The sequence below is a fragment of the Triplophysa dalaica genome, chromosome 10 (genome assembly GCF_015846415.1).
Source record: "Triplophysa dalaica isolate WHDGS20190420 chromosome 10, ASM1584641v1, whole genome shotgun sequence".
NCBI lineage: Eukaryota > Metazoa > Chordata > Actinopteri > Cypriniformes > Nemacheilidae > Triplophysa > Triplophysa dalaica.
Genome location: NC_079551.1, coordinates 13767892 through 13783745, shown reverse-complemented (window position 1 = coordinate 13783745; position 15854 = coordinate 13767892). Strand labels below are relative to the sequence as shown.

The 15854-nt window shown below is 34.6% G+C and overlaps 1 protein-coding gene across 1 annotated transcript; it reads right to left on the bottom strand.

Moving 5' to 3' along the window:
- Positions 1-7841: 7841 nt before the first annotated feature.
- Positions 7842-10218, bottom strand: LOC130430635 (uncharacterized). Its single transcript, XM_056759793.1, has 6 exons — positions 10092-10218; positions 9493-9560; positions 9291-9334; positions 8948-9215; positions 8001-8309; positions 7842-7888 (listed from the first exon to the last, which is right to left on the bottom strand). Exons 2-6 carry the CDS (start codon positions 9539-9541, stop codon positions 7842-7844), a joined length of 717 nt encoding a protein of 238 aa, XP_056615771.1. The 5' UTR covers positions 9542-9560; positions 10092-10218.
- Between the last annotated feature and the right edge of the window lie 5636 nt (positions 10219-15854).

The following is a 15854-nucleotide window of genomic DNA, read 5'->3' as shown; positions in this document are numbered from 1 at the left end:
GCCCAAAACACAAGAGATGCAGATGGGAATCAATAGAAAAGGCATAAAATAAAAAATTATAAAGAAATGTGTTTCATGGTATTTAAATTGAAACCACTTGAATGTATGCAATACTATTTTTAGCAGGATGGGTTTATGTAGAAATACTTAATAGCTTTTCCCGTGGATCACTAATGTGCATTGAAAATTGCCAGCTGATAAAACCTGTACTTTAGTGACTGTATACATAAATAAAACTCTTAACTGACTGATTTAAAACCAGCAAGTCCCACAGCTGTCATTGGCTATTGAAATCTTGCTTGCAATAAATCTTTCTTGATTACATATAGAGGCATACTCTATCCTTGCATCCGTGAGTGTGGTGGTGCTCATGGGTTGTCGACCTGGAACGGATGAGTAGGCTAGGGGGGAATCAGAGTATACTCACTACAAAAAACTAGACTACACCACTGATTGTAACAGAGATCACTGTGATATGTTTAAATTACAAGCAGAAAACATGCACGAATATACAGTAATGTGCAAATCAAGTGGTTGATTATTTTGGCAGCACCAACGAAATCTTGACGTCATTTTCTATGCACTACATTTTTATATTTGTATATGTGGTTTTGCGGGTTCTTTGAGGCACCTGCACATAGATTGTTTTCTACAGAACTAGATTAAAAAAGTGGAAATAAAAAATGTTCTTCTACACCAAATTTTGAATTGGAATCATTATTGTTGTCTAGTATTGTAATTTATTCATAAAATGGTAAATGACAGCACACAAAAGCAATAAACTTAATCAGGTCATGATGGATGAAGAAGTTCTGAATCACTTCCTAGATACAAATCTTCTGGAGCACAACACAAGAGACAAAACCAAATTCAGTCTTTGTTTTCAAGTTTATTTTTATCCATCAACCGTACAGTCAGCATTGTGTAGGACATTTTATAATGGCACTTTCTTACTGGTGAGTAAAAAGCTGTTGTTAAAGCTATTCTTTTAAAACAGGATTTCAAAGGAGCCATTGAGTCACACAGTTTCAAAACAATCGATTCAAAATTGAGATCGTTTCAGTTTCTCCCATCTGACATTCTTGACTTGTCTCAAGCACTTTACATACACACACTGTGATAATAATCTATCGCAGTTGAAGGACAATGCATAAACATCTTGATACTGATGATGTGTATTACGTTAGTATAAGATTGTATTGACCTTGGCTTCAGATCTTCTTCTTGCCAAATATTTGCCTTTTGTAATATGAGTTGTGCTTGTTGTAAAAGTCAGGAAATGTTAGGACATGAACATATGGAGTGAAATTGTACCTTGAGTTGACTTAAAATACTTCTCTATCCTAAACAGCCCATACTAAAATCTATTTTTTTTTTAACAATGAACAAAGTGAATGAATAATCAACTTAACTAAAAGACATTTGATTTTGATGTAGAAAATAAAAGCAGTAGAAAACAGCAACCATCCCATAATACAGGGGGTGCTACAGAAATCCATTTCAATATTTCAACAACCTTCACTGTTCTCATCACTCCAGTCAATTAGTTTAAAGTAGAAATAGCAATTTCTAACATAATTACTGTAATGTTTTGACTGTCAATATTTAAAAATGTAAAATATTTGATGCTACCTTAATGAACAAAGCCATTATCAGAAACAAAGACTTCTCAGTGACGTTTACAGGAAGTGAATTATGTGACAGGAGGTCATATTTGTAAGCAATTCAGATTTGTGGACATTAACCTCTGTGATGATGGATTGAGAATCAGACGTGTCCCTTCATGAGCTGTGCTGTCTGGCCTGTCCTCATTAGATGCCCCTGTTAAATAAACATGTCCTTTCAAATCAGTTCAAGTCGTGATGATGCCATGACAACTTGTGCAACGGTTTACATGGTAGAAATGTAGTGAGGTAAAGCGCAAGTCACCATTATCTTGTGCAGGAGCATCATTGGCCTCATCTTGATCTGTACTGACATCTGTAGAAACACAGAACAATGTAAAATGATTGAGAGATAGATAGACGTACAGTCAGTGGATATCAAAATTAGAGAACAATTTATGAAAGCTTGATCTTTTTCTAAAATAATGCAATTTTCATTGTTAGAAATGTAAAGGAACTTTTGTTAGGACCAGTTCTCCTCCGTCCACACAGCATGCTCCTCAACAAAGGCAAGTCTAGCCTCTTGATTCCCTCTGCAGATGAGAAGTTTGGTCACTGCAGAGAGGGCCTTCAGTCCAAATTTTCTTAAACTTCGAGACACTGTATGCTAGTCAGTTCAGCGCTGAACTGGCGAGCAATACAGGCTGCAATGTTGAACCGATTGTCCATTGATATTCTCCGTATCATTCTGTCCCCTTGTGCATTTGTCTTTCGTAGACGACGAGCCATTTTTGGGGACTTGATTGAGTTAGTGACCTTGTAAAGATGCATTCTTCAAATCACAGATTTGGTACGACCAACTTCTCTTGCAATGCCCAAAGTGTGATCCCATTGGCCTTCATCTGGACAACCTGCTGTCGGTTTTCAGTCACTTTAGCACGGCTCACCATCAGGCAAAATCAATGAATCCGGAAAGCTAGGCTACCAGCTAAATAGGGTTTGTCAGAAATAAGCACCAGGTGCCAGAACACTAATAACTGGAAATCTGAATGTGTTAATTGTGACAGAAGATATTTGATGATACTTGCCCTCTTGACTAGGTCTCTGCCTCAAGTATTTCACAATTGTAAAGCTTACTACCCCAAGAACAAAAACAACACCACCAATTATAGCACTAATATGTTTCCGACTGTGATCTGTAAGAAGCAAACAGAAAGCATTTATTAGTGTGACTGACTGAATTGAATTCAATCAGAGATTAAACAGCTGCAAGAATCAGATACGGGAGGAGAACATCATCCCTTTGACTAGGGAGTTAGAGGTCAGCCATATGAGATCAGCTTTAGTAAATAAACCATATCAACTGTTGTCAAACCTCCACATAAATCGTCGATGTTGAGCTTTGTAGTTTTGTTATGGAATGAATTGTTCGCCACACATTGGTATGTGTTTGTATCCTGATATTCCACCTCCAGAGGGAGAGAGATGTCGGTGCTGTTCAGCTCCAACACACTCAAGTTGAAGATCAAACTGTTTTCTTTGTACCAGGAGAGACTCACATGCGTCACACTCGTCACTGAACACGTCACGTCACATTTTGATATGTTTGATGTTGAAGAACATTGTGAAGAGTTTCTGGTGATGACAGGTAAAGGAAGATTGGCTGGAGAACATCAGAGAATAAAGGAAGATTAAATATATTAGTGTGCACATACAGCAAAATAGTCAAAATAATTTCAGTCTTTTTATTAATCATGTTTTTTTATTTATTGTGCATTCCAATGAATATCATTCAAACTGCTGTTGTTTTGTTTTGATTCAAGCCAAAATAATAATAAAATACAGCCACTAACACAATATGAACATGATAAAATATAAAAAAACCATGAGTTATCTAATTTTGGAAAGATCTACATATATGTATTGCGTTTTAACTTACAGAAGACAGTAACGCTATAACCCTGGCAGACTGGTTCCTGTATCAACACTTTTTTTATTCTTAGCTTAAAGTGTCCAGAGTGAATTTTTCCAATGCTGCTTATGGTGAGAGATCCAGTGTTATTGTCCAGCTTCAGTCTGTTACCGAATCTCCCATCTTCAGTGTCAAAATATGATTCTGTAAATTTGTATAGTCTAGCAATGAGAGTGTTTTCTTCATACAGCCACTGTACGTCATCCTCTTTCTCATGTTTCATAATGTTAGCAGGTAAAGTTATAGAGTGCCCCTCATGCTCTTCCACTTTTGTTGCGTTTTCACCTGTCACCTCTGAATTTTGTTAGAAAAATAGAAATGTGTGAATTATTAAACTAAAAGTAGTGTTAAAATGAAGACGTCAGACAGTCTTACAGTAAATGATGGCACAGATCAGCTGACACATCAGTCCTACCTGAACATGACTGACACAGACGGTGAATGTTGAGAAATGTCGTCCGGTTGCCAGCTGGACTGGACAGCACACAGCTGTACTTGTTTTTATCCTGATAATCCATCCCGAGAGACAGTCTGGTGTTGAAATCAGAAATCGTTAGGCTGGAAAGTAAAACGCTTCCATTCAACCACGAGAGCTGAGCTTGTGCCAAACTCGACACCAAACACACAGCTATGCATTGTGATCCTTCTTGTGGATAATGTTGAAGAATTGTAGGGATCTGAAAGCCATGAGAGAATAATTAAAAAGATGAAGCAGTCCAACATCGTGAGATTGTAACTTAATGTGTCTGAGTCTCAGTATTACTTCAGGCACATAAGTGTTGTCTGTCTTCTCTCCGTCACAAGACACACCTGGATCACACACAGAAATGATGTTATATTAGAAGCTATAAAAACAGTCTGCTCCTCTAAAATGCTGGGAACCAGCTCAAAACAGGAACAACTGGCTCAAACCCATAAACAGAAGATTGAAAGTAAATGTAACGTTTACCATAAAAGAGCTTTAGAAGAAAGGGCAGAATAAACCAAGTAAGAGCCATATTCTTCAATCCTTCTTCACCTGAAAAACAAAAGTTTTTGAGTTTTTAGACTTTCATGTGTTACTCTAAAGAAACAGTGTTGTTACAATTCATTCAATTGATAAATAATCCAAATAAATAGTGTTTATTTTTATTTTAAAAATGGTTTGAGGTTCAACATAAAAAAATCTGTAAACCATTAATTTTTTATACACATATTTGAAGTACATGACAATAGAGGAGATTTACGATTACAATATGCTCAAAGTTTTCTCACCGTCAGTGTGAAAGACTAAAACATTGTTAGGCTTGTCTACTTCATAATATTATTTAGCTCTTTTCTGAAATGAAATGTGATTCAGTTAAAGGCACCTACCTGTTATTAATGTTTCATCTGAAGACAAAAGAAAAACCAAAACTATTGCCTATATAATTCCTGTTGGCAGACTCGTCTCGTGGTTTGGTTTTTGCCTGCTGATCTTGAGCTTCTGTCATATATCACGTTAGTCTCCCAAGTTCAGTGTTTTATTTGTTTTTTTATAAGGGAAAATAGGCTACTGCAGAACTATAATGCAATTTGTTCCATTATATAGTTCCATACATTGAAGAACTTATATTTTTAATATCTATATAAGAAGCGCCAACTTTATGTAGTAGGACTGTTCAATATATTGTAGTACTGTCAGATATGAATATAATATATATAATTTATTTTCTTTATCTTCAAATAGGAATGTTTAAATTATAAATAATGTATAAAGGAGTAGTTTACATTAAAATGATCCCTATTCACTTTCTATTTTACAAATAAAAGCTACTTTGCTCAAGTCAATGGGGACCATTTCTGGGTGAACTACTCCTTTAGTATACTGACAGAGCTTTTAAAGAACTTAACCTTTATCACCTGCATTGACTGGATCAGCCGACATTGATCACCAAACGAATGTAATTGTACTTTCAACCTAACACCAGAAGATGGCGACATACACAGACAGCGAATTCAATGATGAGAACAAAGTATTAAATGACAGATGTGATATTATCAATGTTTGTCATTTGAAACGTGATGGTAAATATAATAAACGGAACATTTTAAATAAAATGACACTTTGAAATACTCTCTAACTAACAAAGATCTCTAAAAACCTCTCATTCTGAAGTTGTGATTTGAAAACGTTTACAAGGAACTTGAATTTGACAATGAGGTGCGAAATAATTAAAAAAACAATTACTATACGAAATTGATTAATTTATTCTTAATTTTTTGTGTTTTTGATCTGATTCTTACATTTGTATTAAAGATCAAAACAGATATATGTAGCGAACAACATTATTAATTATACATACATTATTCACAATGAATAGATTGCTGTGGAAGACATTTTAAATGGTAAAGTCACGACAGATATGGGGACTGGTGACGAGTTGTGATGTGATTTGACTCCTTATCAGAAACTTGAAGATTCCGCAGTGATTCCAAACTTCTAGTGTTTTTATACCAGAAGATCACTGTTACTTTGGACAGCAAAGTATATTTGAGGGCACGGACTCCTGTGATAATGATGAATGAACTATCAGGCTTGTCTCTTCAGTAGCAATGTTGCCTGATGTGCCCTGTCCAGATGCACCTACTACATAAACAAACTTTACATTAAATAATCACTCACAGCTTATTCAATGGTTTAAACTTTATGTAGAAATGTACTGTGTGAAGATATGAAACATCAGCTACCATTATCTTGTGCAGAAGTGCCACTGGTCTCCTCTCGATCTTCAGCGGTAACTGCTGAACATACAAATTCAGTCTCAACACAGGTGTGAGTTGTAACAGTGTCTGAACATTTGTATGTCTGAATTTTCCCTTTTAACTTTATTAATGTTCTTTTGCATCACTTAGGCCTCCACAACATTTTGGACATTCAATCCCATGTGCAATTTTACAAGTGTGAACATCAAAACAAAAGGTTGATGCCATCAAAGTTGTGTTTTACCAAATTGATTTTTAAAATTGTATTTAACATATTGAGTGGTTTACCATGTACTGTAAAATGTAAATCATCAACTACCATTTCCTTGTGCAGCAGTAAAAGAGACCACATTTTGACCTCTGCTGGCATCTGCTGAACACACACACATTCAGAGTCTCATTATAATGACTGTGAGATTGTCATGCTGTAGTATATCAAACCACATCCTTTCAAAACAATGATTTTATATGTAGAACACTTCTGTATAGTCAGAAAATGTATCAAAACCGTGAAAAAATAGAACATCAACTATATCACATTACGTATAAATATATGTACAGTACAATATGTACACATCACATAATTTATGGTGCCTGGCGTCAAAGGATGTTAACTGATGCCACTTCCCTAAATATGTATATTTATGCTGTAGGTGATACTAGCCTCTTTGACACTTCTTTCTCAGGCAAAGAATAACAGGAATAAAAACAAGAAGAAAAAGAAATCCAAGAAATCCAAGATAATGCAGATTATTCTGTTGATCTGTATTGAACAAACAGAAAACAGTTATTATAGTAAAATATTTCTGTCTTTTTGCGATAGACAGTTATGTTAGTGTTAGTTACAGTTAGTGTGTAACGTCTAGTTTAGTGCAAATGCAAGGATCTTGAGTGTTTATTAGTTTTTTTAAAGAAGCTTATTTTACTATCAATGTAGTTTTTATAGCTTTGATTTGTGTCATATTGTTTTCATTCTCTTCATTGTCTGTGCCAAGTGCAAAAAGATTAACCACATCATGCCCAGAAAGTTAGAGGTCAGTATACCCTGATAGACGGCCAAAACATTTGCAGAAAGCTAATATTCAGATCTTTATTTAAAATAAAAAACTTTATTATGCGATGGGTTTTGTCATAACATGATTTCCATTCTTCTATTATAATTTCGGTGAGTTTGGTGTTATTATAAAATGTGACAAACGATAACAAATTTTTTTGATCAAACTGGTAGGAATGGAAAGTGTAACTATCCCTATAAATATTCTCATCTCAAAAGAAAATGTGAACAATAGAGATGATCTTAAATAGACATTGAATATCATCTGTTGTCATACCTTTACATAATACATTGATGTGGAGTTCTGTAGTTTTGTTGGTGAACGAGTTGTTCACCACACAGCTGTAGTTGTTTGGATCCTGATATTCCAACTCCAGACACAAAGACATGTTGGTGCTGTTCAGCTTAAACACACTGGTGATGGAGATCAAACTGTTTTCTTTGTACCAGGAGAGACTTGCATGTGTCACATTCACCTCTGAACATGTCACGTCACATTTTGATAAGTTTGAAGTTGAACATTGTGAAGAGTTTCTGGTGATGACAGGTAAAGGAAGATACGCTGGAGAACATCAAAGGAATAAGTTGTAAATGTATGTAAATGTAATTTATATTGAATAAATAGAATTCTTTTGTTTTAACTTACGTTGGACAGTAACTTTATAATTCTGGCAGTCCAAGTCGCCAGAAATCTTATTGATTTTTAGATTAAACTGTCCCGAGTGAATTTTTCTGATGATGTGGACGGCGAGAGATCCAGTCGTGATGTCCAGCTGCAGTCTGTTTTTGAATCTCCCATCTTCACAGTCATGATATGATTCACTACCATTGATGAGTCTAGCAATGAGAGTGTTTCCTTCATATGACCACAGTACCTCATCCTGATCATTGGTAAAGTGAGCGGGTAAAGTTACAGACTGCCCCTCATTCACATCCACTTTTGTTAGGTTTGTGCCTGTCTCAAGAAAAAATCTCATCTGTGAAATCTCATCTATTTTTTGGAGCCATAATAACTCAAGAAAGCTAACAGTTAACTAGCACAATAAAACACAATAAAAAGGTGTAAACATAATAAAAAAGATTATTTTAGAAAAGTTAAGGTACCTCATTCTGGAACCAAACTCTTCATATAAATGCAAATGAAAGATTATATGAAACGAAAAGTAGCGTAAAAATTATGATGCCACACACTTTTAAAATCATTTAAAAACCTGGGAATTTTCTGTCAAATGGACAGTAAAATATGTATATATAATAATAAAGAGTTTTTCATTTAAATTTGTTGTCTTTTTCTGTAATTTCACAGTTTTGGCCGTCTTTTAAAAATAAACTTTAAACAATAAAATCTTGATAAAAAAACAGAAATATTCAGGCAGCTGAGCACAGCTGTGCCAGAAAGAAACTGTTAATAAAGTTTTTCCCTCTAAATTTACATGTTTTACCCGGTTTTCTTACAACCATCTTTTTAACCTTATTTCAAAAAATACATTAAAAGTCTGTAAAAACAGTAAGATCTGTAAAAATAGCAGAAACATTTGGTAAGATTATGTTTTTTACATAGATCAGCGGAGCAAACAAACACATCAGTCCTACCTGAACATGACTGACAGAGACGGTGAATGTTGAGATTTGTCCTCTGATTGACGCCTGAACTGGACACCACACAGCTGTAGTTGTTATTATCCTGATAATCCACTCCAATAAATACTTTGTTGTTGCTGTCAGAAATGTTGAGGCTGGTGTAAATAGTGCTTCCGTTGAACCATGAGAGCTGAGCTTGTGCCACACTCGACACCGAACACATTATGACACATGTTAGGTTTCCAGTACACGGTAGATATTTTCTGGTAAGACTTGGGATCTGAAAAATAATTAAAAGCAGCTTGAGATCTTGACAACATCTTAGTAAAATCAGTATTAAAAGTCTTAGTATTACATCAAGTTTAATTGAGTCGTCGGTCTTCTCTCCATCACAAGACTCTGGAACACAGACATAAAGGTCATATCATATCAGGTTTTTTTTGGCTGGTTTGCTGGTCATAATAGTAAAAAGTGATTAAACCAAAACCAGCGATAGACCAGCTTTTCATTTCTAGGGCCACAAATGTAAAAACATTAAAAGTGAGAGTAAACTTTACCAAACAGCAGCTTTAGAAAAAGGGTCAAAATTAACCAAACATGGGCCATATTCTCAGTTGGAGGTCACCTGGAACATGAATCAGAAAGCTTTATGACCTTTGCTTAACATGAGGCTATTTGAAAGATACAGGCTTTTTCCCTTACTTATTTCCCCCTTATTATAGGCTACTGTAATAGGCCTTGTCACATTCATAAACAATATATAAAAAATAACAATAATAATAGTTTTGTGTCCAAATGTAATTGTATTTTAAACATGGTTTGAGGAAGCCACTGGTTATAATATGGGTGCAATATAAAATTGCAGCAGTTTGCTTTAGGTTGTTAATAATGTTGTTACTTTTAAACCAAAAATGTTGTTTTATACTCTTGGGTCAGTTAAGTAAAAAACACTAATATTAGAAATTAAACACATGAAATATATAAAAATATATAAAGGTAAGTGGCTAATATTTCCACAATTGAAGACAACATTTTAGGCTACTTTTTTATCATGAACCAACGTTTTCAGTACGAATCCATACATTGAAACATTTAAGGGACACGAGTTCAAAGGAGAAATACACAAACTCAATATATATTAAACATCTGATCATACCTGTGTAGCCTTTACTATACAGAAGGTCCTGCGCACCGTCAGTGAGAATTGATATGATATTTAATCACATTAGCTCTTTTAGGAAATACAATTTAATTTGGTTTATACAACGTACCCTTTATCTTCAACGTTTTGTCTGAAAATGCAAAGTAAAACAAAAACTAAGCTATAAGTTCCTGTTTTGATTTGATTTGGTTTAAACTAGACTTCAGACTGCTGATGTGTCTTTTGTTGGGTTTCTTATTTCTACGCCTAGTCTATATGCTAAGTTCCGTGTTGTACATTGCCTACCGATTTGCTGGTTTTTAAATGGGAAAATACTAATGGGAAAATATAATGCAATATGATAAAAAATAATAGATTTCCATGTATTGAAACCAAGGCTACTTAGTTTTCAATATGAAAAGCGGCAACTACATAGCCTATTATTCAATAGCAACTGCAATATGTAGTATTCCATATATCTTCAAATTAGAATATATTAATTAATTTATATATTAAGGACATGTATAACCTCTATCACCGAACACCTCATTAATGTAATTCCAATCAGCGCCATAAGATGGCGCCGGAGACCCAGTGAGTTCAATAACTGATCAAACAAAGTATTAAATGACAGATGTGATATTATGAATGTTTGTCATTTGAAACATGATGGTTCTGTCATTGATTAATACAATTAAAACAAAATGGCTCTTTCTACTGCTGTTTTAACAATCTTTAATTCCAAAGTTGTGATTTGAAAACGTTTACAAGGAACTTCAATTTGAAAAAGAGGTACATAATAATGAACAAGAACATTGCTTAGTAAACAAAATTGAGGCATTTATTAATTTAGTTTTTGATAAAAATGTACACTTGTATGCAGTATCAAATATCAAAACAGATCATGTGCTTTATAGCAAACAACATTTATAAATATATAGTTTAAATGATCTAGCGCTGTATCTTGTTTCTCTCATTTTTAAAGTTTTCAAGGTGCTGTATATTCTGCTTCATAAACTAAAATCACAACACAGATAAAGACTTTTACAAGACAGACCTAATAAATATATTTTGGTACTTTTTTGAAAAAGTTTTATATTTGACACAGGTGATATTTGTGCTTTTTAGCTGCTCACTCCCTCCTGCAGCAATAACAGAACAACTCAACAGCAGCAACAACAACGACGACAAAAACACCAACAACAACACCAATTAAAAGAGGAATATGTGATTGCTGGCTGTGTTCTATAATGAAGAAATAAAAAGAGAGTAATTAGAGTGTCTCAAATACATAAATATCAAAAATATACACTTAATTGAACAATAATGTAACGCATAACTCACCATATAAAGTCACATTATAACTCTGACATTCTTTATATGTTGCATTAGTGATCAGTAGTTTATAAGATCCAGAGAGGGTTTCACTGAAGTTGCTGATGGTGAGAGATGCAGTCTGAGTGTCCAGACGCAGTCTGTTACCAAATCTCCCATCATCACAGTGATGATACGTGGTCACGTTCTCAAAATATTCAGCCACCAGAGCGCTTCTATAAAACCACATGATGTCATCTCCGTTCTGAAGTTCACGGGTGGTGGATAACGTGACAGAATCCCCTTCCTTCACAGGCTTTGGTTCTGCTGTACCTGCTTCAGAAAACATAAAGACCTTATCAATCAGACTGAAGACAAAATGTCAGACAGTTTTATAAAGAGCTGTCTTACCTTGACATGACTGACAGAAATGTTGAATGTTGAGAGGTGTCGTCCGATTGATGCCTGGACTGGACAGCACACAGGTGTAGTTGTTTTGATCCTGATAATTCACCTCCAGATATAGTCTGGTGTTGAATTCAGAAATCATGAGGCTGGAGAGTGAAACGCTTCCGTTATACCAGGAGAGATGAGATTGGAGCACACTCGGCACTGAACACACCACAAGGCATTTCGGTCTTGTACCTGCAGTGCATGGTGGATAAACTCTGCTGATATTAGGAGCTGTAGTCTAAAAACCATGAGAAAATAATTAAAAACAATTTTATAAAAAACACACAGCTGAAACTTTCCAGTGTCTAATCTGTATTACGAGAGGTACAGGGGTCTCTTCCAATGTCCTTCCTCCATCACAAGAAACATCTGGAACATAGAATTGTTCAGTTTCAAAGTTCATGAATTTTGCAGTGAAACAAACTTTTCACGTTTAATCAATTACATTTTGTGTTCAAATGCAAAAGTTGAAAATAATTACCACTAAGGAGGAATAGTTGAAAGGGCAATATAAACAGAGCGTAAAACATATTTGAGTCCTTCTTCATCTGGAACAGAGGATAAAACAACAAAATGCAAAGCAATATTTTAGATATTTGCAAATTTATATTAAAAATGCATATGAAAAAAGTTCATTAATGGTTTACCATAGAAAATAAATGTCTTGAAAGGTTTGGGAAAATTATGAAAATATTTTTTGTTCAGTCCAAAAGTGTTGTAATTAAAATATCATTTTGAGTGATTAATGATTTTGGCAAGCACAAACGTTTGAACAAGTGAGGAGTGTTAAAGCTTTCTGAAACTATATGTTGGGTTGCATTTTCATCACGTTTTTCATGGTGAAAATGGGGAATCAAGCGGAAAAACTGTTTTAATATGAAATGTGTCCGTAGTTTCATTGCTAAGAGTTAAAATATATGTTATTTCCTGTCAAATTTCTTTCAATATGTGTATTTTATATGTTTAAGTAATAAAATAAAACATAATTTAGAAGTGAAAAGTATTATTTAAACTGGATCCCTAAAAGTAGAAATATAAAAATATTGAACTGCAAAAATGAAATAAATAATGAACCACCTAAATGTGAACGTGTTTACGTATAAGAACATAAAAAGAGAAACAAAAAGAAATACATAATGTTTTATGCATAAACCAGAATTTTCAATTTTGGAAACTTACAGCAAACAAAAGAAGATTTAAAGACATAAACATTACACATGAAGCACCACATTTTACCATCTGACCCAGAGCCAAATTTGAACATTGAAACATGCGCAGAAAATGGATATAAAAGTTAAGATGAAAAAAAATACTGTCCTATACACAATAAAGTGCTACTGAACATTTCATCCTACCTGAAGCTGTCAGCTCTTAAAGTGTGAATGCAATACAATCTTCAGCTTGAAGGAGATTGAAATAATGAAAGACAGTGATAAATGATGGCCTGTAGAAAGGTCTGTGTTGTTCGTACTTACATTGATGGTGTCAAGGTTATTATCTGAATCTGTCTTCAGAAGGATTCAAAACAAAACTAAAAGTACAGAATTAATATCTGTCTGTGGTCTTGACTCCCGTGATGTTGCTGTGGGTGAGAAGCTTCCTGTCTAGTGTTTTGACTTTTATGGACAAAGAACCCGTCTTCAGTCAGTTTCAGTATTTTAAAGGGATTTAAACACAACAACATGACGATTCACAAATACAAATACTGTCCTAGATCTTGTTCCCCCTCTGTTCTTGCCAAACGTTAAGCTACCTTTTTAGACAAGTTTTTCCACACACAGAACACACTATTTAAATTTCCACACTTCTTCATTTCTCATTGTAAAGATATTTCATTGTAAAAGAATGATAATATTTCCCCTTTGCCCCTTTTCTTTTCCCTCTTCCCTCACTAGACACACATACTGGCATGAAATTAAAATAAAAAAATCGTATTTTTTCATAGAATATTGTAGTGTTTTTAAGTGACTTATCTGTGATCTTCTTTTTTTTTATTCACATGCCCTCATGAACTTGAATAAAAAACGTTGACCTCCTCCCCCTCCAAATGACTTCCTGTCACGTGGAATAACACAAGAGCGGAGCTTTCTTCGTGGGAGGGAGCTGATCATAGATAATAAATACCTAGATGCTGCATTGCCCGCTTTGCTTCGCTGCTGCGATACATCAGCGGCGCCGCCATATTGGTGAGGGCAACAGTGCACTAAAAGCCATTGAACCCAATGGGAGAGGTGCGCCTTTTCGGCATTAAAAGCACAATCACATTTTATATTTCTTAACATATTTCAATGGTTTACGATACCCGTACAGTAAAGATGTTTTTCTATTAATCTGATAAAAACGTTACGTCAGTAAAAAATGATGTATGAGATATAGTAAAACCAATAACACTTACATACATTCTAAGTATGAAATAGCAGTATATAGTCATATACCTTTGTTTAGATCTTTCATGGGATTAAAAAGCACATGAGCTCTGTTCTGATAATGTGCATTTAATCTTCCTTTACCATTTCTTATTTCACATTAAGTCTATGACCATCTTTAACTGGAGCCCAAACGTTTCTGTACTCCTCGAAAATAAAAAAGTATTGAAAATGGTTGAGAAATGAAAACGATGTTGTGTTTTTTTACAGAGAACTGCAGCTCCACCGTTCTCTCGTATGTCTTTGTAATCGGCTTTTGCCCTCACCAATATGGCGGCGGCATTGATGGACGATCCAGCGGACAATGAGGCGTCTATATTTATATATATATATATTGGGGTCAGACGGATCTAGTGGTTAGAAAGTTGGACTTGTACTCAGAAGGTCGCTGGTTCAATTCTCAGTGCCTCAGTGCCAATTCTCTCCTGTTTCAATCAAGATGCTGACCAGTAGTATCAAAAATTGTCAATGTTCATGAGGCTGCTGTTCAAACCTTTGGTCACTTGTCCCAGTGCAAAACGTTGGTTTCAATGTTGTTTTAATAAATAAATGTTTAAGTAAAAAAATTACTGTAGGCTGTTCAAAATATCTTCATGGAACCAGGGATGCAAGATAAATTATCTGCCATATGAGTATCGGGCGATAAATGGTCATTTATAAAAAAAAAATTCCTCAGGTTAAATTTCTTCAGCTGCACGCTGCTCACAGTTAAAATACAATAAAGTACTGTCTTTCTGTTGTGATCATTCATTTACTGATATTAGCAAAAACATTGTTGATGTAGTCTGTACATATGTGTAAATTATAGGAACAAAAGCATATTGTTTGAATCAAACTGCTGTCTGAATGTTTTCTGTCTTGAGACCTGTGAGACTTGTGGCTATTAAGAAAACAGATTTTCTGGGTTGCCCTGGAAAAACATTTATATAAAAAATATACCAGACAAGTATAAAGGTTTAAGAATCGCTAACCAGTGTAGTATGGTTGTTACGTGGTTTTCAGGGGGAACTGTAGTTACTTGTTCTCTATAGCCAATGTTTTCAAATAAAAAGAGTTGTCCACATTTAGCTTTTTGTTTCAGTCTTAGAGCATTTTATGTTAATATTTAGACATTGTATATGGGCCAATTATCGGTTATCGGCTTCTAATGTTCAAGGATGATCGGTTAATCATTATCGGCCTAAATTTACGTGTTTAGGTCACAAATGTATATATTTTAAAAAGATGGATGGTCCGCATGTGATAGTTTTCCCTAAAAATCAAATTTGCTGTTTATTTACTCACTCCCCGGGCCATAGGGGTGACATTTTGACTTGAGTTGAACAATAAATAAGTTTTTGGGGTAAATACGCTGCCCTCTGTGCTTCATGTAAAGGGAGTATATGGGGTCCACCTATCTAAGAGTACGTAAAGCGCATAATTTTGGTGCTTTATGGATATCTCAAAATTCTTAATGCACATTGTTTTGAGGGGATCCAACTCAATTTTGTCATGTTCAACCCACTTAAACTTATATAAAGTTGTATTAAATTAACCTAATTATTTTGACACAAACATTATGTTACTAACTGAGTTAAAGTTCCCA